Genomic DNA, 22,423 nt, shown 5'->3' on the forward strand with positions numbered 1-22,423 from the left:
CCAACCATTTATCCAACAAATCGAATTCTGCGTTGTAGTACAGGCCCTGGTTGTGGCCAGGATTGATTGAGGGGCTGCCATCTCGATAAGCAATCAAATGTGCTCTTTAATCTCAATTACATCAGAATTTACTTGATGGCCTAGTTCATCTCAGGCTCAAGAAGGTCTAACCACATATCTCTAGTTGTAAGGGATCTCAATCCTTTGTTAAGTTCTAGCTGGCTTGCATTACTTTCAAAGCACTAAATGTGCAACAGATGGAGTAGTTTTCACATCTCTCAAATTCTCTTGTGCCAGCATACGGCTGAGAAGCTTACACAACCTACAACAACAAACAAGCATTGGCATAGCCAATAGGTCTCACCTTTGGGACCTTGTAAGTTAAAAAAAAAATGAAGTATAAGACTTCATGTTTGCATTAACTGTGTATTTCAGATGCAGTAAATGTAAACGTGAAGTCTTACACTTCAGTTTTTCTTTTTTTTAGTTACAAAGTCCCAAAGGCGGGACCTATTGGCTATGCCAATGCTTGTTATTCTGGCTACCTTGTGCTAGGATTAAAAACAAAAGGCCCTACGGAAACCATTAGATCCAATCGTACTGCACTCAGATCAACATGTTTCAGCCAATGACCGAGAGAGTGTTGTGACTTTCTTCAGGATCTTAAGTAAGTTACTGCTGTGAAAATTATAGCGATACAGAAAAATAGTCCAAGACCTCTATATTTTCAAAGCCTGACTAAATCAATCGCTTTTTTGTTCAACAGATTCAGAAGCCTGTCACTACGGATCAGCTCCAATCAATAAATGCATCTCATTCTGCAAAACACAAGAAATTTAAAGAAAGCAACAGCAACAGATAATGTCCAACCTGGAGTATTATTTAATATCTCAAGGTCAACAAATTAATAATTTCGAACTTTCTTGGTTAATAACAATGGTTGCCCCGATTGGAGCGTGCAGATAGAAAAGATATAAGTGATAAAGTGTGTAAGAAATTAAGACGAAAAGGAATTCACAGAAAATATTTGTGACACAAAATATTCAGAACAATTTATTATACAGTAGACGAAAAAAATCAATTGATCGTACTGTGGAACCTGGCCAAAGCAAAACAAATTTACTCAAGCTTTTTATCTTAAATATTTATGACTCGTCTGTGTCAAAAATAAAGTCTGCACATCAATATACAGAGACAAATTGGTCCAGGTTTTTTACTAGGGGCGTCGACGTTTCGACTCGTCTGTAAGGCCTGTCGGTCATTTAAGCCTGGGCCATGCGAGTCTTCTTCAGGACATAAAAATGAGGGGGCAACCAGGGGTGATAGATGACCCTACAACAAAAGACAATAATTCTATAAGCTGCTGCTAAATTTCAATGAAGGTCATGCCCTAATCATGTCTCAGTGGCTTACCCTCTCAGAGAATGGGGTGGCGCTTGTTCCCACATCCCAAGGATTTTCCTTCAATCCTACGACAATAAATATTAAAAATATATGTATAGGAAACCTTACTATCAATGGAAAAGTCCATTAAAGATAACAGGACTCCAAATTCAATATTTACCAATTGGGTGTCAGAAGGGATGGCTTACTCCACGTATTACTGTTCTCGGGTATGTAACTGGTAATCGCGATCACAGCGTCGCAATCGAGCACTGCAAAGAACAGACATGTCTATCAGTGCCTACACCCTCCCATAGAGATGAAACTGGTGAGGTGTTATTCAGAAAAATTCAAATTACCTTGTAATGTTGCAGGTGTCCTTAATGCTCAATCCCAAGGTGTGGCAAGCTCATTAGGAAAATTTCAACCGATACTAGCCTGAATCAATCTCTAGATGACACTCTACGTTGTGCAGCCCTGCAGAAGTAATGGAGCCTTGGATTAAACTCTCCATCTGTACCCATGTGATTTAAACATGCCAAGCAAAACTCTTGCAAATGCCTGTATTCCAGGGTCAATCAGATGCTACTCCTCGCAGTATACTATCAAAAGGATTCGGGGCAGGGCGCTCCCATCTTGCATTTATGAATCATTAATTAACCAGCATTATTCACAGGGACAATCGTACCAGATCCAACTGGTAGCTGAAAATAACCCAAGGGTGGCAAAGACGCTTACCGAGTAGCTGTGTTCAATCACATCAGCGTCTCTCTATCATGAGCCTCCTCGAAGCTTCCGCGTTAGTGGTAATGAAATAGACGACAGACTGGTGCTGCTCGTCTGCACAAGTCAGTATACGATTAGTGGCTGCACTCCTCTATCGGATTCAATTAATCATTGCCGATTCTCAACAGAATTTTGCCCAATGGTATATGAATTGAGGACATTAAAATTAAGGTCAAAAAGAAATGTATAAACAGATCGGAACAATCCTTGAGGCCGCCATCTTGGATAGGGACCACGGGCACAACATCGAGCTTCTTATAATAGTGGCCCTTGTAGATCGATGTGTACCGTAAACCATAAATGTGTACATATTGGCCTCATAACGGGACGTAGTGTTACTATCATCCACATTGGGATATCAAAGCCAATCCTGCAGTTTGTAACCAAGTTGTATTAGCGGGCGCCATCTTGTTATGGGCTCGCGCTCAGAAGCACTAAAATCAACCATATAGTTTCAGTGGCCCCTCAGCAAAGGAGCTATACAAAAGTTACACAAAAAGACACATAAAATACATAGTTTACAAAATAACATTCAAACAATTAACAGTACAAAATTGTCTCATCAATGACATATATGTTGCATCCTCGTGTATGTTAACAAAACTATTTAACAATCAAAATTATGACATACATGCTACATCACAATATGTGGGAACCGGACTACTAATTGACAGATTATACCATTATTACGTGCATTGAAATGGGGAAATCAGGTCATAGACAGTTGCCGGAAAATGGGTAAATGCTGACAAAGGAGGCTTAATTATACTCTCAACAATGACACCTGTCTATTGATCTCCTTTAATTCATTCAATCCTTTGTTTATCTTGTCAAGTTGATGTATCCATTTGCATTCCCTTCTACTTAAGATCCCACTCAGGTCGCCACCTCTGGGATTCACCTTTACCTTTTCGATAACCCACCACCTAAAGCTATTAGCCTCATGTTTGAATGTGTTAAAATGTTCGACCAACGGGGCACCTGGTGTGTTGCAACGTATGCGACTCATGTGCTGTACACCTTTATGTCCCGTGCCACTTTGTCAAGTTTTGTTCCTTGGGTGTATAGATCAAATTCGCAAATGGTCTTTTCTAGCCTCTCTAGAGCCTCCTTTGCATTTACTAGGGCCTTGTCATCGATGATTTCCTTTCTCAAGTCTACCTCCAAGAAAGCTACTATGTAAGAGATCAGAGAGGCGCTGGCAGTAACACCCCAAATCAGGGTTATCTTGAACAACCACCTTTTTTAGTTGAGGACCAATGGTGGGGCCCACGAGGGAGGGGTTGCCCCTGGGGGAGACCCAGGGGAGCACGCAATGTGACCTGGAATCAGGGAACGGGCAGAGGGAAGAAGCAGCCGCATTTCCAACCAGACACACACGGCGAAATCAGGACCAGACGGAACTACTACAGATGGTAGTACACAGACCGGATAATCCGGTAATCAACCTATCTGACTATGAATTGACTACAGAAGAACAAAATGTCCTGTCAAAAGGTTTATCCTTTGTCCCTACGACTCTGCCCGATAGTTTTAACTTGAAAATTGAACTACACCAGTTCTTTAGAAAGTTGAGACTCAAACATTATTTTCTAAAGATCCCATATAATCCAGTATTCTCAGGCAGTGGTCTGCGACCCCTGTCACAATTCAATCCCCCGTCCCATTTGATGGACAGTAAAATACGGGCTTATGAACAGGTGGTATTGCGAGATGTAGACCAGGCTCTTGCTAGTCGGCAATACGTGTCACATAATATAACTAAAGACGAGAAGACAGCCGTATACACCCTGAAGAATAACACCGGAATTGTAATAAAGCCTGCGGATAAGGGTGGGGCCATTGTGGGTCAAGACACCAACAAGGGTGAGATCCTTTCACAGTTGGAAGTGGCCGGTACCTATGCCTTGTTGAAAGCAGATCCAACTAAAGGGATTTCCAAACAGATTAACAAAATAACCAGTAAGGCGTTGGAGGATGGTATTATCAATAAACATGAATTTGAGTTTTTGAATAACAAGCATCCGCGGATGCCTACTATTTATACCCTCCCAAAAGTTCATAAACGAATGACTTACCCCCCGGGAAGACCTATCATATCGGGTTGTGGGTCCCTTCTTGAACCTCTATGTGAATATGTAGATGTTTTTCTTAAACCTATAGCAACATCTACTCCTACATATTTACGTGATACAACTCAAACAATACAGTTGGAAAAGGGACGTTTGTATGATCAGAAGACATGTCTTCTAGTAACCTTGGACATCACGTCCTTGTATACGAACATCCCTCAGCAAGCTGCTTTAGTTTGTATTGAAACAATCTTGAACCGGAGACCGACCCCGCATAGGGTCCCAACGGAGTTCATTATTGAACTCCTTACACTAGCCATGACTCATAATTATTTTATGTTTCAAGAGAAGTTTTACGTGCAGACAAAGGGCGTGGCAATGGGGGCAAGTTTTGCCCCAAATTTGGCAATCATATTCATGAGTGAGTATGAACAGGACCATGTGCTAAGTCAAAATAACCCATACCGAAATCATATTTCGGTATGGGCCAGGTACATCGATGATGTCCTTATGATTTGGGATGGAACAAAAGAGGCTTTGGTCCAATTCCATGGGTGGCTGAATACACGCCTAGAAGACATCCAATTCACACTAGAGTATGACAATGTCTCAATTAATTTTCTGGACATTCAAATTAAAGCAGACGCAGGCTCCCTCTACACGAGTCTGTATTGGAAAAGTAGTGAACGAAACACACTTCTCAGGTACACAAGTCACCATCCCCGTAACCTCAGGGATACTTTGCCCTTCTGGCAATTCCTGAGGTTACGTAGAAATTGTACTAAGAAAGAAGATTTCTTTGATGAATCTTCACTACTTTTTGCTTGTTTAAGTGAACGAGGGTACCCTATACGTCTACTCAAGAAGGCCAGAAAACGGGCTTGGCATAATCACCGGGAACATCTGTTGAATGTACAGCAAAAGGCAAAGGGTGAAGAAAGACTTTTGTGTGTGACCACTTTTAATACAAAGAGCAATGGAATCAAAAAGGCAATAAATCGGCATTGGCACTTGGTGAAGGAAGAAGTAGGGGGACTTGAACCTCAATTACATGCCTTCCGTAAGGGGAGAAATATCAGAGCCTTCCTATTAAAATCCCTTTTACCAATTGTCCATACTGAGAAGCAAACCACGTTATGGGGTTTCCCACCAGTGGTGGGTCACACTAAATGTAGCACGTGTAAGGCATGCCCTCTGACTACAGAGTGTGTTACATTCACCCACAATGATCACACATATGTGTTAAAAGACCATAGCAATTGTAACTCAACAGGGGTCATTTATGTCATCTTGTGCCCCTGTGGGTTTCTATATGTGGGCCAGACTATACAGAGGGTTAAATGCCGCATCCTACAGCACATGAGTCGCATACTTTGCAGCACACCAGGTGCCCCGTTGGTCGAACATTTTACCACGTTCAAACATGAGGCTAATAGCTTTAGGTGGTGGGTTATCGAAAAGGTAAAGGTGAATCCCAGAGGTGGCGACCTGAGTGGGATCTTAAGTAGAAGGGAATGCAAATGGATACATCAACTTGACACGATAAACAAAGGATTGAATGAATTAGAGGAGATCAATAAACAGGTGTCATTGTTGAGAGTATAATTAAGCCTCCTTTGTCAGCATTTACCCATTTTCCGGCAACTGTATATGACTGATTTCCCCATTTCAATGCACGTAATAATGGTATAATCTGTCAATTAGTAGTCTGGTTCCCACGTATTGTGATGTAGCATGTATGTCATAATTTTGATTGTTAAGTAGTTTTGTTAACATACACGAGGATGCAACATATATGTCATTGATGAGACAATTTTGTACTGTTAATTGTTTGAATGTTATTTTGTAAACTATGTATTTTATGTGTCTTTTTGTGTAACGTTTGTATAGCTCCTTTGCTGAGGGGCCACTGAAACTATATGGTTGATTTTAGTGCTTCTGAGCGCGAGCCCATAACAAGATGGCGCCCGCTAATACAACTTGGTTACAAACTGCACGATTGGCTTTGATATCCGAATGTGGATTATAGTAACACTACGTCCCGTTATGAGGCCAATATGTACACATTTATGGTTTAAGGTACACATCGATCTACAAGGGCCACTATTATAAGAAGCTCGATGTTGTGCCCATGGTCCCTATCCAAGATGGCGGCCACAAGGATTGTTCCGATCTGTTTATAAATTTCTTTTTGACCTTAAGTTTAATGTCCACAATTCATATACCATTGGGAAAAATTCTGTTGAGAATCGGCAATGATTAATTGAATCCGATAGAGGAGTGCAGCCACTAATCGTATACTGACTCGTGCAGACGAGCAGCACCAGTCTGTCGTCTATTTCATTACCACTAACGTGGAAGCTTCGAGGAGGCTCATGATAGAGAGACGCTGATGTGATTGAACACAGATACTCGGTAAGCGTCTTTGCCACCCTTGGGTTATTTTCAGCTACCAGTTGGATCTGGTACGATTGTCCCTGTGAATAATGCTGGTTAATTAATGATTCATAGATGCAAGATGGGAGCGCCCTGCCCCGAATCCTTTTGATAGTATACTGCGAGGAGTAGCATCTGATTGACCCTGGAATACAGGTATTTGCAAGAGTTTTGCTTGGCATGTTTAAATGACATGGGTACAGATGGAGAGTTTAATCCAAGGCCCCATTACTTCTGCAGGGCTGCACAACGTAGAGTGTCATCTAGAGATTGATTCAGGCTAGTATCGGTTGAAATTTTCCTAATGAGCTTGCCACACCTTGGGATTGAGCATTAAGGACACCTGCAACATTACAAGGTAATTTGAATTTTCTGAATAACACCTCACTAGTTTCATCTCTGTGGGAGGGTGTAGGCACTGATAGACATGTCTGTTCTTTGCAGTGCTCGATTGCGACGCTGTGATCGCGATTACCAGTTACATACCCGAGAACAGTAATACGTGGAGTAAGCCATCCCTTCTGACACCCAATTGGTAAATATTGAATTTGGAGTCCTGTTATCTTTAATGGACTTTTCCATTGATAGTAAGGTTTCCTATACATATATTTTTAATATTTATTGTCGTAGGATTGAAGGAAAATCCTTGGGATGTGGGAACAAGCGCCACCCCATTCTCTGAGAGGGTAAGCCACTGAGACATGATTAGGGCATGACCCTCATTGAAATTTAGCAGCAGCTTATAGAATTATTGTCTTTTGTTGTAGGGTCATCAATCACCCCTGGTTGCCCCGTCATTTTTATGTCCTGAAGAAGACTCGCATGGCCCAGGCTTAAATGACCGACAGGCCTTAAAGACGAGTCGAAACGTCAACGCCCCTAGTAAAAAACCTGGACCAATTTGTCTCTGTATATTGATGTGCAGACTTTATTTTTGACACAGACGAGTCATGAATATTTAAGATAAAAAGCTTGAGTAAATTTGTTTTGCTTTGGCCAGGTTCCACAGTACGATCAATTGATTTTTTTCGTGTACTGTATAATAAATTGTTATGAATATTTTATGTCACAAATATTTTCTGTGAATTCCTTTTCTTACACACTTTATCACTTATCACTTATATCTTTTCTATCTGCACGCTCCAATCGGGGCAACCATTGTTATTAACCAAGAAAGTTCGAAATGATTAATTTGTTGACCTTGAGATATTAAATAATACTCCAGGTTGGACATTATCTGTTGCTGTTGCTTTCTTTAAATTTCTTGTGTTTTGCAGAATGAGATGCATTTATTGATGTGGTTCTGAAAATTCTGAATTCATATAATCGTTCTCTACTCGAGTATTAAAACTTCATCGAAGTCTTACGAATTTGGTATCAAAAGACCGAGAATGACGAGCACAACATGTACATGTATTTTCAGCACATTTGGGTAACGATTTCGCCTCGAAATCGTCATTTGCGTTCTGAACCCTTGGCTTCCATTTATGTGTTGCCCTTTACATAGGCCTTAATCCAGCTGAATTCGATTCCACAAGGACACACACTCCTTAATTGACTTTTCTTTGACCTATACAAGTTAGAACCATTGCCCCAAGCCAAACTCGTTAGGTCAGTCCCCTCCCAGTGGCCGAACAAGATAGCATCAGGGCTCAACAAGCCATAAAACCATTTCAGCGCGCACACCTGCCGTATCTCGCTCACATCTTTCTCTGCTCCTTTGCTTCACTTACTTTATGATGGGGAGGTGCCCGTTTTTATTAGGGGTCCAGCGATATCTGATGAAATGTTGGGCCTTGCGGATGATTTGTTATGGGCAGCACGACATGAAATATGTACATGTCATCATGACTCTGCTTTTCTTTTGTAACCAAAACCTGTAAATGATATGTTGCAAATTCGAAGAATGTTTGCCTAAGGCCGAATATTCTGTATAAAGAGAGAAGCCTGACTTTGTAAATTGAAGCAGTCTCCTGAGAACATACTTCTGTGTGTTGTACTTCTAGGACACTTGTTACCTTGGTTGCCGCCAATAAAATCGATCTTTGACTTCACCTAGAAGACTCCGAGTTTCTGTAGGTCTGAATCAGGAAGAACTCGAGGTCTCCGGGTGTGTCCCCTGGCACTGCTGGGTTATCGGTTCTTTACCGGTTCTTAAGAAAACCCAGTACCTCAGTTGGCGCCCAACGTTTGGGGTGATTCCAGTGGTACCAGTCAGCCAGAGGTTCGTGAGGAGCTTCGTGTGAAAATTCCGGAGGACGGCCAACCACTTCAGCGACCCCTGCATGTCGACGTGGTCCGAAGGTCTTTGCTGCGAGGTTCCCCGCTTCCCGACGGCTACAAGGACTGCTGCCCTGGCTATCGCCCTGATTTGGACCCTTGAAGTTTGGTATAGCGAAACACTAAGACGAGTCTTCTGGTGACGTCAACGATATTTCAGTTAAGTATAAGTGGAGCGTCTCCCAGTCCTTAATTGGTCTTAGTTTTTGGTATCCCTTGGGATAGTTTTGTTGGTACTTGCAAGCACCAAAACCGAGGGACTTGTGTATTCACAAGAACTATCGTAATCGATAATCCTTCGAAGTTTGGAACTAGACTAGAGAGCGAAGATGCCTAGTCTTAGACTTGGGAATTTGTTTTGTCTTGGTGGTAATAATTGGGACTCCCGATTGGAGGACTCATGTCCGGTTCCTCCAGTTGGAACTCCAACTTACGAGTTATATGTGAAACATGGGGTAGGCCCCATCACATACAATGAAGTGTGGATAAAATACACCAGAAAAGATGGTGTTTTAAAATGGCCCCAACACGGTAGTTTTGATATCGAAATCTTAGATAACCTTGAAGTTAAACTGTTCAAAAAGAAAGCCCGGCCGGCAATGTTTGACTCTTTCCGCCTATGGCGTAAGGAGGCCAAACAGAAAGAAATAAAATTAGCTAAGAAGAATAAGAGAGAAGAGGAACTTTCAGTAATGCAAGCTGCTATGCGGTTTAAAGACAATGAAGAAGAGCAGATGAGTGAGCAGTTGCACAGGCAACGTAAAATGGTGATAGATAAATGCTATCTAGTTTTGCCGCGTCTTAAGCAAGATGCAGCAAAAGAACGTGAAAAAGACCAGTTAATGTCACACCTGTTAAGTTCGCCACCCCCCTATGCACAAAATGCTACGGCACCTCCGCAACCTTTAGTTGCGCAACCTGTAAATGCATTGCCTCCTGCTTCTCCACCGCACCCACCAGCTACTCTTCAGCTGACTCATACTTCTCTGGTGCAGCCTCCTCAAGGCTCACCGATCACATCTGCTCCGCCTATGCCTCCTATGACTCTGCCTAGCGCTCCTTCTATTTCCCCTGATGTCTCCTCTACTATTGTCTCTGCCCCTGCCTTGTCTCACCCCATTTTTCCACCCGTTCTTCCTTCAGTTTCACCTTCCATTCGGCAGAAAATGGCTAGCACTGTCACTAACCTTTTCTCGCCTCTTCTTGGGTCGCCTACTACGACCCCTAACATGGAACGCAGACAGTTGCGAAGTCGACTGCCTGACTATCAAGAGAGAGACTCATTGAATCATTTAGCACGTAAATGGGTGATGGACACTGGGAGATACGATATAGATTCTGTCATGGAGGTCTTCCATCAATGGGAAGCACCGACACAGAGATATGTTTTTGAACAAATGTGTGTTTTCCTTTGTGAAGATTTGGAAGACAATGATTTAGAATGCGTCCCGCAGGAATTGTGTCATGTACGGTTTAAGTTTGGAGAGGGTATGATTGTAGGTCCCGATGTCAAGAAAGCGATTGAAATATTGTTATCCTATCGGTGTAAGGGGAATAGTTCTGGGTCACAATCTGAGCCTAGTGCATCTAGTAGGAAAAAGGCGCGACAATACCCTATGAGAGAAGTTCCCCCACAATGGAGAGAGGGCGACACAACTGTCAACCCCCCTATTCTGCCACATTTCCAGCGTGTTTGGGTACATGTCCCATGGAAGCGAGCAGAAGTTTTAGCACTCAAACAAACATTACCTGATCCGCGTAAAAATCCTGCAGGGTATTATAAGGAGTTGTCACAAACTGCTGGTTCATGTATCATGAATCTAGCCGATATCGATATGGTATTTGGGAATGTTGTTCCACAGCCTTTATGGAGTAAAATTCGCCATACAGATCACGATCAAGAATTAGGTGACTCATGGGCTAATATTGCTACCGCAGATGCCCGACAGGTTGGCGGTGCCAAGCCCGAGCCTTTAATAGCAGAACTCCCCGGTAAAATAGTAGATTACATGAAAACGATAATGCCTGCAATACGTGTAAATTGGGACAAGTTGTCTGCATGTAAGCAGAAGAAAGAAGAAACTGTCTCAGATTTCTTCACTAGGTTTGAAGAAACATTTGTCGATCACAGTGGTCAGGATATGACCACCGAAGGTGGTCAGAGATTGTTCGTCGATAAATTTGTGCACAATCTACTTCCAGAGTTGTGTAAAAAGTTAAAGGATTCAGAAAGTTCTTGGGCAGTTTCGTCTTCAGCGCAGATATTAGCTACAGCACAGTACTATGAAAATAGGGACAAAGACGAGAAAGATAGAGCAGAAAAGAAAACTAAGGAGTTGAAAACGAAGGTTTTGTTACAACAAGCATATCCGCCACGTGGTGGTGGTAATCAGAATAATAATGGTCAGAAGAACTATCAGAATAACTTTCAGCACCCTCAACAGTATCAGAGGGACTCGCAAAGAGTCGAGTATACTCAGCCACGTGTCACTGTAGGCCCCAATCAGTGTTTATATTGCAAAGAAGAAGGTCATTTTAAGAATAATTGTCCAATTCTGTTACAGCGTGCAAATAGTTCAAACACCATTGGTCGAGGTATTCAGCAAGCCTTTAGAGGTAGAGGACGTGGAAACGTCCCCCAAAACGCACGTCCACTTCCACCCCAAAATTCTATGAACAGATTCGATCAGCAGAACAACACATCTGACAGAACAGCTCAATACTATGTTGATGATTACTATACAGAAAGTGAGAATTGGGAAACTTATGATTGCTAGGACAGCCATAGACAAAGAGAGGGAGTTGTTTCAGTTCCAGTAGATCAGAGTGGACCATACGTTGAGGTGATTACATCAGGTGTGTCGGAACCTTTTCTTTTGGATACTGGTGCTATGAAGAGTTCTATTATGCACTCCAAACTCCCTGGCGCACCTTTGTCTGGCGAAACTAATGTATCAGTAGGTTTTTCTGGCGCCCCAGTTAGAAATCCGATGTCTGACCCTTTGTCTCTTTCTGTTGGTCCTTGCGAATTCGAAGCACCCCTTATTTTGACAACTGGTTGTGGTGAAAACTTGCTAGGATTGGATTTGTTAAAAAGATTGTATGCAACTTTATACTGTTCTCCTTCAGGAGTACAACTTACTTTAGGTAAGAAAGTGGTTTCTCCCATGTACCTGTCAAGAGATAAACTTCCGGCAGAATTGTCGTTTCTTCCAGATATCCTTTGGGCCACTGGTCCTAATGATGTGGGTCTTTTAGAAATACCTCCATATGTTGTCACATTGAAAGCCAACGTGAAAATGCCACGAATTCCCCAATACCGAATTTCTAGTGAAGGTGAAAAAGCGTTGCTAGCGATCGTTTATGAATTGATTGAAAAAGATGTGATTGAAGAAACACGAGGCAACGTTTGCAATAGTCCTGTTCTGCCGGTTTTGAAATGAACTGACCCTTCTCAGCCACCCGTGTACAGATTCATGATCGATCTTAGAGAAGTCAATAAAATAGTTGTGCCACAATTCCCAGTTGTCCCCGACATTACCACATTATTGACTATGATTCCAGCTTCTGCTTCTTGATTTTCGGTGATTGATCTGAAGAATGCTTTCTTCAGCATCCCGAATGCTGAGGAGAGCAGGGATATTTTTTCCTTCAGTTTAGGAGGTCGCAGCTTCCGCTTTAAACGCGCTCCTCAGGGCTACTGTGAAAGTCCGTCAATATATAGTCAAGCTCTAAAAACGCAGCTTGATACGATTGTTTTGCCTGAAGGTGCTACTCTTGTACAGTATGTTGACGATTTGCTCATTGCTGCAGATACTGAGGAAATTTGTAAAACAGCAACAACGTCATTGTTACACCATCTGTGTGATTTGCATCATAAGGTGTCACTTTCCAAACTACAATATTGCCGACAAGAAGTGACCTACTTAGGTCACCTCTTATCGAAGGAGGGAAGGAAACTGACCCCAGAGAGAATCCAGGCAATAGCGAAATGGAGTGTGCCAAGAACACAGAGAGAAGTGCGTGCTTTCTTGGGCATTACATCGTACTGTAGACAGTGGATTCCAAATTTTTCGTTATTAGCCAAACCTTTAGTGGCATTGACGTGTAAAGGTACACCCAATCCTTTTCCGTGGTCTGAAGAATGTCAGAAAAGTTTTCTTGAATTACGCACAGCATTATGTTCAGCTCCTGTGTTAGGTACCCCCGACTACAGTAAACCTTTCACATTGTATGTCCACGAGAAAGAGGGCTGTGCATTGTCTGTGTTGACTCAGTTGTTTGGAGGTAGGCAGCGTCCATGTGCCTATTTTTCCTCGACTTTGGATCTGGTAGCTAAAGCATTGCCAAGTTGTTTAAGAGCCACAGCAGCAGCAGCTGTCTCTATTCGACAGTCTGCTGGTTTAGTAATAATTAATACACTAGTCGTGATGGTCCCACATGCAGTAGACACGTTGTTAAATAGAACCAAGACACAGCACTTGACTAGTGCTCGTCTGTCCATTTACGAACTGACACTGTTAGCGAGTCATGTGCTCATAAAAAGGTGCAGTACCTTAAACTTAGCTACATTGCTGCCAATTACAGATGAATCAGATGTTTCAGAACAGCACGATTGTTTTCTCAGAACAGAGGAGGAAACCAAAGGGAGAATAGATTTATTAGACACTCCTCTTGCTGAATGTGATGGTACCTTATGGGTGGATGGTTCATGCTTCAAGCTCCCGAACGGTGACACAACTGCAGCATATGCTGTCACGACTTTGCACACAGTTGTTGAAGCTGCACGTGTCCCACATAATTCAGCTCAAGCAGCAGAACTAATTGCACTAACGAGAGCATGTGTGTTGTCTAAAGGAATGAAAGTGACTGTCTATACCGACAGCCAGTATGGATTTGGAGTGGCTCATAGTTTTGGACGATTGTGGAGAGAACGTGGATTCCTGACTTCACATGGAGCTAAGATTCAGCATGGACAGTTGGTGAATGAGCTTCTTGAATCACTGACCCTGCCCCTGCAAATGGCGATTGTGAAATGTAGTGCACACAAGAAGGTGACTGACGATGTTGGTCGTGGAAATGCATTTGCTGATGAAATCGTGAAGGAAACGGCAAAGAATGTGATGAGCCGAATGTATGTTACAGGTCCTGCAAGATGGACTGGTGATGTTGGACTGTGTGAAGATACGATGGAAAGTGTGAAATCCATCCAAGCTGAGGCTACAGAGAAAGAGTTGAGCGTGTGGAAAGAAAGTACGGGTAGGATGGATGCAAATGGTTGTTGGGTTGAATTGTCTGAACACCAGAGATGGTTGTTACCCGATGCGTACGTGCTTGCAGTAGTTACAATGGCTCATGGAATGGCTCATATCAGCGTGAAAGGGATTCGCGAGTTGTTGGCTCCAGTATGGAAGAATTCAGGGATTCCCAAGTGTGCAGAGAATGTTGTCAAGAATTGCATGGTATGTTTGAAACACAATCTTGGTAGGGGAACCCCAACTCCAGCTGGTCACTTTGCACCTCCTACGTATCCGTTCGAGGTTTTGCAGCTAGATTTCATCCACATGGAGAGGTGCAACAATTTAAAATACGTGCTAGTTGTTGTTTGTGCCTTCTCAAGATGGGTAGAAGCATATCCCCTAAAAGACAATACTGCCTTGTCCACAGCGAAAGCCCTGGTGAAAGAGTACTTCCCTAGATTCGGAATGCCTAGAATTATCTGGTCTGACAACGGGAGTGAACTTATAGGCCGTGTGATGAAGAATGTATGTGAGGGATTAGGTATCAGGCAGAAGTTCCACGCTGCAAATCACCCCCAATCAGCTGGATTAGTAGAATGCTACAATGGCACTTTAAAACTCAAGCTGGCCAAAGTCCAAGCGAGCACGGGTCTTAAATGGCCAGATGCTCTACCCTCAGCACTCCTGTCCACCAGAATGACTGTGCACTCACGAGTGAAACTTAGTCCATATGAAATAGTTTTTGGCCGGCCAGCCAATAAATGGGGAGTGCCTAGACCCAGAAAATTCAGTGAGTTGGAACACCCTGTTTTGCTCGATTATTTGTATGAATTGACGGCTAAATTGCGTGTTTTGCATCAACAGGTTCACAACACCCTGCCTCCGGTCTCTGAAACTCCCGGTCACTCCATTGATCCTGGTTCCTGGGTTCTCGTTAAAAACTTCCAAAGAACAAAGAACGACCAGCCCAGGTGGACCGGGCCTCACCTCGTCCTTCTTTCTACAAGATCTGCAGTTCGGGTGGAGGGGAAGGCCAACTGGGTCCACGGGATCCATTGTAAAAGAGTAACATTTCCTCCGCCCCATGACCAATGGGTCCAGAAGGGTGTCACTGATCCAGAACCTGACACATTGTCACATGCCGCCCCTTTTAAAGATTTGCACGTAAAAAGAACTGACTCTGAACCAGAAAGTGAGAACATTTCGCACAAGGCTGTGCCACCGTCCAAGCTATTGAACTCTGCAGAACCCGACCTGTTGTTTCCGGACCAGACAATACCTGGGAAGCAACGGTACAACCTGAGACCGAGAAAAACAGACTAATAAAAGTGATTCTCTCTTTGCAATTTGAGAACAAAAGATCCATAGACTAATAAACCGATATTTTCCTTTTCCCCAAGTACTATTTTTTTTTAAAGTGCAGCTCTCCCATCCAGGAAACTTGCTCATTTTTGTTTTTCGAACCGCCATCCGGGTTCCGCTGCTAGGGCCGCGGTTGCCCAAAAAGTCCTTTGGGTGCAGCTAACGACGTTAGGTCGGTAGTTCTGGTTGGTCTAAGGGAGTTGCCCTGGACTGACAGAAGCATCCTTTAGCAGAATCAACCTACCACCGCGGGCAGCACTCTAGAGAGGATGGAGTTTCCCGATGTGGAGAGACCTGCCAAACGAACGAATTTTAAGAACAAAATGTGCACCGTAATGACAAAGAAAAGTTTTATAATATTGTGCATTTTTGTGTTATTGAGTATGATGACATTTTTAATAAGTTACGCTTTATTCTCTTTTCGTGTAACATTTGCACCCACTGCATCACCTCCCCCTACTGTTTCCTCTCATTCTTTTCACCCCCTTCCTGACCACGAGTCCAATAGACGGTTAGAGTTCATTAATAACTCCTTTGTTCAGCTTTTACACCAACACCAACTGGTAATGAACACAACTAACTGTTGGGTTTGTGGCCTTATGCCTCACACTACGGATAAAGGTATCCCTTATTTAGGTTTGCCTTTCAGCCACAATGGTTCTGTGTGGGCATACAGAACAATGTTCATATATGCACGAGAAATCCAGCCCCTACGTTCTGTAAAAGACAACCTCAAGACTAGCGCCCTAGTCAAAGGTATAGTCGACATGATCAAGGAAGTAATTTCTTATGAAGATACTTCGGATGATGAGATACGGGCATATGTAGGTTGGAACGTGACCGGATACGGAGCTACCTTAAGTGAGAAACAGCAAGCAGAGAGGTCTTCCCCGATCTGGATTGTACCCCATCAGGGTAACCTGTGTCTGCAAGGTATTGGCAAGAATCCCGGAGCACAGTTAGGGAAAAGTGTCTGTACAAAAACATATGTTTTTGGGTCTCAGACTTCCCCTGCATTTTTAGCAGCTAAGGGTACCTATTTCATCTGCCATGATAGAGCCTATACATGGTTGCCCCCTGACTTCTCGGGCTCATGTTTTGTTTCATTCCTGTTGCCTCCCACCTACACAGCAGCGGCAGACTACCACCGGACAAGGATAGTTAGAGGTGTTTTGAGTGAAGAAGACACTGCAGGTCAAGAATTTGGGGGCTTTGCAAAGGGTTTTCTGCCGTTCTGGGGATCCATGGCTAACAGTAGGAACCTAAGGCAGTTGACAAGGGTAGTTGAGTCCACCGTGACCGAAACTGCTGGTGCCCTTAGTAACCTGACTGCTGAGCTCCAGTCGGATCGACTTATGACCCTTCAGAACCGGGTCGCTTTAGATGTTATACTCGCAGACCGAGGTGGGGTATGCAGATTGATCCAATCTAGCTGTTGCATTTTCATCCCAGATAACGCTCCAACGTTGTACCAGGCCATCTCCAAACTACATAAGATTTCCGAATCTATTCATGTGGATAAAGGAGATTGGTCGTTAATGGGATGGTTCTGGGAACTGATATCTGCCTGGGGATGGAAAATTCTAATGGTCATTGGGATGGTCTTAGCCATTCTTTTCCTGTTCTGTCTGTGCATACAGTGTGCTCCTGAAATATGTGGCATCTGTGCTACATCATGTGTAAGGAAGCCTGTGCCAAGAGATGAACTAAGTACTAGAATGATGTTACAGCAACATCTCAATGACTTTAGGAATATAGATCTGGACTCAGACTAACATGAGGATAGATTAATTGCCTATGTAAGGGCAAAAGGAGGGTTTGTGGTTCTGAAAATTCTGAATTCATATAATCGTTCTCTACTCGAGTATTAAAACTTCATCGAAGTCTTACGAATTTGGTATCAAAAGACCGAGAATGACGAGCACAACATGTACATGTATTTTCAGCACATTTGGGTAACGATTTCGCCTCGAAATCGTCATTTGCGTTCTGAACCCTTGGCTTCCATTTATGTGTTGCCCTTTACATAGGCCTTAATCCAGCTGAATTCGATTCCACAAGGACACACACTCCTTAATTGACTTTTTTTTACCTATACAAGTTAGAACCATTGCCCCAAGCCAAACTCGTTAGGTCAGTCCCCTCCCAGTGGCCGAACAAGATAGCATCAGGGCTCAACAAGCCATAAAACCATTTCAGCGCGCACACCTGCCGTATCTCGCTCACATCTTTCTCTGCTCCTTTGCTTCACTTACTTTATGATGGGGAGGTGCCCGTTTTTATTGGGGGTCCAGCGATATCTGATGAAATGTTGGGCCTTGCGGATGATTTGTTATGGGCAGCACGACATGAAATATGTACATGTCATCATGACTCTGCTTTTCTTTTGTAACCAAAACCTGTAAATGATATGTTGCAAATTCGAAGAATGTTTGCCTAAGGCCGAATATTCTGTATAAAGAGAGAAGCCTGACTTTGTAAATTGAAGCAGTCTCCTGAGAACATACTTCCGTGTGTTGTACTTCTAGGACACTTGTTACCTTGGTTGCAGCCAATAAAATCGATCTTTGACTTCACCTAGAAGACTCCGAGTTTCTGTAGGTCTGAATCAGGAAGAACTCGAGGTCTCTGGGTGTGTCCCCTGGCACCGCTGGGTTATCGGTTCTTTACCGGTTCTTAAGAAAACCCAGTACCTCATTGATTGGAGCTGATCCGTAGTGACAGGCTTCTGAATCTGTTGAACAAAAAAGCGATTGATTTGGTCAGGCTTTGAAAATATAGAGGTCTTGGACTATTTTTCTGTATCGTTTAAAACCCAGGTCCAGTACCTTTTTGGGTCACCCCATTACTTTAATGGTGAAAATTATAGCTACAAAAAAGGTGTAAAAATTATACAAGGAGGAATTTGCCCGGTATATTAGATTTGATACAAAACCAGTGACCCAAGGAAAGCAAGATGATGGATTCCCTGGTGGTACCTGCAAAATTCAGGCATAGTGCCCTAGCTGTCCTTAGCATAGAAGCTTAATGTGCAAACGCGTCTCAAACCTATCTCTGCTATCCAGGATGGTCCTCTGTGCGCATTGCCGGGGGACAGAAATGCACCTTTTAAAGTCCTAATCTCATAAACGTTTTGCAAAGTTTCGATGGCACTGTTTTTCAAAGCATTCTCCAAATTTGTTCGTTCTCGCATATCTCAACATTTTTCCAAGAGGTAAAATGCCCTACTCAGTATATACAGTCTAGTTTTCATAAGTTTATGTATCTGGAGAAGAAAGGAGTGATGTGACAAAGGTGTTATTATTTTAAATAGCGTTCAATTTATTTGAAGAAACACATCTGTCTGAATCATTGCAGTGTGTCTCAGACCTCTAGGGCATGAGGGAAGATTTTTGTTGTAAAGTGAAACTTCAATTACCGATTTCCCATTGTACACGTGGTAAGGGCAATGGAGTTTTGCCTTCGATGTGGGGCACACGGCCAAGCAGAGAGGCTCTCACCTGTGCCGCAAGAAGCCTGTAGAGCTGGTGATAGTGGTCATGTGTTCTCCGGTGCCTCCAGGTCAATGTTTTATTTCACCTGTTGAACGATCACTGCAATGGTATTGACATTTGACTATTTTCCATTACAAAAAGAAAGGTTCTTTAAAATGCCTCCACTCACCAAAGAGGTTGAGGACCTACCTATTGATCAAACACCTGCGCTGGCTATAATTAATGTAATTTTGCTTGGAAGGATGTCAGGTATGCTGACTGCAGTATGAATATATTGATGGAATGTATTGTGGTACTGCACACTACTTCAGATGCTCTGGTCCGGGATGACTCCATCGGTATTCTCTCACCCATCAGTTACTGATACTGCAGGCATTGGTAATTCAGGTATGAGCTTATCCTGCAGTATTCCAACTAGGATCAACAGTAGTGTTTTAGGATTATATGTTGCCCCGTTTATTTCCTGTGGTAATTTCCCATTTTCGACTATTGTCTGACTCATACATTTTACTTAGGGGCATAAGGAATGCCGTGATATATTGCTGCATCTCTTGTATTTCCTGATTTTGGTGGTATCTCCTGTCAGTAACAGAATCAGGAATTCCAACATTCTCCTAAAGAGCGCCATAGTCTCCCACTTGGGATCACTGTTAAAGTAATTAGCATGTTGTTGTGTGTAATGATGAGGGACCCTCTCTAATGTCATTTAGTGATTCTCCTTGGCTTTGGATAAACTCAAAAGGCTGACAGGGGCGTAGCTTGGTCAATAAAATTGGGGGAGCTGTCAGCTTCATATTTCCAAGGATCAAGCAGGGATATCTTGTTAAAACACAATATATGGGAAGCAGGACATGAGGGGGTTTTGGGAAGTGGAAAGAGAGAGATGGGCATAATGTTAGGGGCACCTAAAACACCTCTTTTTTTAAACTAATCAACATTTTTAAGGCCTTCACAACAGAGACTAAAGCGAGCGGGAGTGTGTGCGTTTTTTTCGCAGTTGTGAGCATCTAAAACTCCCTGGTGAAAACCTGTCAGACTCTTAACCATACCTGACTGAAAGCACCTGTACCCAACTATTAACAACAGAATACAGTTTTAGGGGGGTGTAGCACCCCAAACACCCCCTCGCTCCTCACCCCCCATACAACGCCCCTAAAGGCTGACTGGAAAATTAAAAGGAACACCGTTTTCCTCGAATCACATTCCACTGCCTGATAATCATATGCTTGTTTTTGTTTGTTCTACAATATATTACACTTTGATAGCCCTTGTTGAAGCAAAAAAAAAAAGCTGGTTGGCTGTGGTGTGGCCCATGAAGTCCTAGTAATGTTCTTCTCTTTTGTTTGCAGCCAGGGCTCGTCATCAGTCATCATGCCGACCATACTCTGAGTAGCTTCTGCCAGTGGCAGTCAGGGCTCATGGGAAAAGATGGCAGCCGCCATGACCACGCTATCCTTCTCACTGGTCTTGATATATGCTCCTGGAAGAATGAGCCTTGTGATACATTAGGTGAGAATTTACAATGTAAAGTTTATGCTTTTTTGAATCTGAGTTCTTTATTACATTAAATTGTAAGTTAAACCCCTATGGTGAGGATGCATAGAAGGTGTAGCTAGGCCTGACACACAACACATACTCCCAAGCTTCCCCCATTCCCTTACTCACCCTCCCCTTGCTCACAGGCCTGCACTGCCAGCAAGTCCTCCACAGCACCGAGGAAAGTTACATAATTGTTTTTTCTCCCACAGGAGTTTGTTTACACTGGCTGCTTTAGATGTTGTGTCAAGTTCACTGTGGCACATCTGTGACCTCATGCATGACACCAACTCTACGCTTCTAGGTGACATCATATCAACATTCTTTGCAACCACACAAGTGCACTCTAGCCCACAATCCTTACAAGGCACCAGCGCTACTAGCTTACAAAGTGGCAGTCGTTGACTATATGAACAAGCAGTGGCAAAGCCAATAGATTTCACCTTTTGGCTTCGCTTATGCACCCATCATGACGCAGCACCATTTATTTTTTGTTTCAATTTACCATTTCTAGATTGCAAACATTCATCTTAGAGCAGTACAAAATGCACCTTTTTTTTTTAAAGCAAGAGACCCGCAGCAAATTGCAGGTGCTGGCCCTACCAAAAAAAGAAAGAAAAACAAAAAGAATGAGACGTGAGTAGGTTAAATAGGTGGAGGGTGGAGGATGGCATAGGCATGGGCAGTGACAGTGAGGAAGAAGGTACAGTGGAGTTAAGTGGGGGAGTGAAAGCGTAAAATAAACAGACAAAAAGGAGAAGGGCGGGGAGGGGGAATCAACAGGTGAACTTTGGGGCACCGGAAAGTCATCAGTCAAAGAGATGGTAAAGAAGCTATCCTCCATGGGAGGGATACACCTAAGAGAGGAAGAACAGCCTTTAAATAACAAGCTGGCAAATGAAATTAACAAAAAAAGTGAACAAATGACAATCAATGGATTCAACCGAACTCTGCATTAAGCATGTGTATTGTTCAAAATAACTATTTTCTTACCAACAACTAAAAGGCAAGACCTACAAATAATAGCATAAGCAACAATTGAGAAATATTATGACTCTTGAGGGGGGGGCAGTGCTGACCTTCCTATAGATCCACCATTGTGCTAAGCTTCAAGAGTTTGCAAATGTTGAAGATGTGAGTTTAATTTTAAAGTATATTATAAAGCAATATGCAAACATCATCTTTCTTTTGCCGCTCTTGCTGTGAATGTTCAGCAGTCACAGCAGTGCACAGGGCCATGGCTGTTAAATGTTGAACACGCACAGCAACAGTTGTGAAAGGAGGCTGAAGTCATGACCTGTCTGTGCCTGGGCTCAGCTTGTCCCTGAGCTCCGCCAATCTGCTTTTCATCATTTTGCTGAGCCAGGGAGAACCAGGAGCTGAAAAGAACTACACCCTCCCTGCTTCCGAGGCTCCAGGGACACTGTGATCCGGGAAGAGGGGGAGAGAAAGCTCCTATGTGCCCTGTTCACAGCCTCTCCCTCTTTCTTTCTCTTTCCAATCCACATATCCCAGAGAGGCATGGGAAAGAAAGATGCAGAAGCTGTGGACCAGGACAGTGGTTCTTAATCTGTGGTCTGGGGACTACTGAAGATCAGTGACTCTTTCTAAAATTAAATACTATTAAAGAGTAATACAGTACATAATCAAAAAATCTAAATTGAAAGCTTTAAAATGCTCTGTAAATATAAAGAAATTTGAAACTAGAATCTACTAATTAAATTGGTAACCTTAGATTGAGTCATAAGAGCAGCGCAGGTACAGCAAATAGAATCAAGTATGCACTGGTGTGTGCCCACAACAAGACGGTATGCATTAGGAGCAAAAGATAGAT

General features: G+C 42.9%; 1 protein-coding gene across 2 annotated transcripts in view; it reads left to right on the forward strand.

The window, feature by feature from the left end:
• Positions 1-22,423, forward strand: part of ADAMTS16 (ADAM metallopeptidase with thrombospondin type 1 motif 16) — a 1,002,496-nt gene that overhangs the window by 261,939 nt on the left and 718,134 nt on the right. For both annotated transcript variants that reach the window (XM_078687616.1, XM_078687617.1), the window contains one exon: positions 20,403-20,562. In XM_078687616.1, the coding sequence (XP_078543742.1) occupies positions 20,403-20,562 (160 nt within the window). The remainder of the gene's footprint in view (positions 1-20,402; positions 20,563-22,423) is intronic.

Source organism: Lissotriton helveticus, chromosome 4_1, assembly GCF_964261635.1.
Source record: "Lissotriton helveticus chromosome 4_1, aLisHel1.1, whole genome shotgun sequence".
NCBI lineage: Eukaryota > Metazoa > Chordata > Amphibia > Caudata > Salamandridae > Lissotriton > Lissotriton helveticus.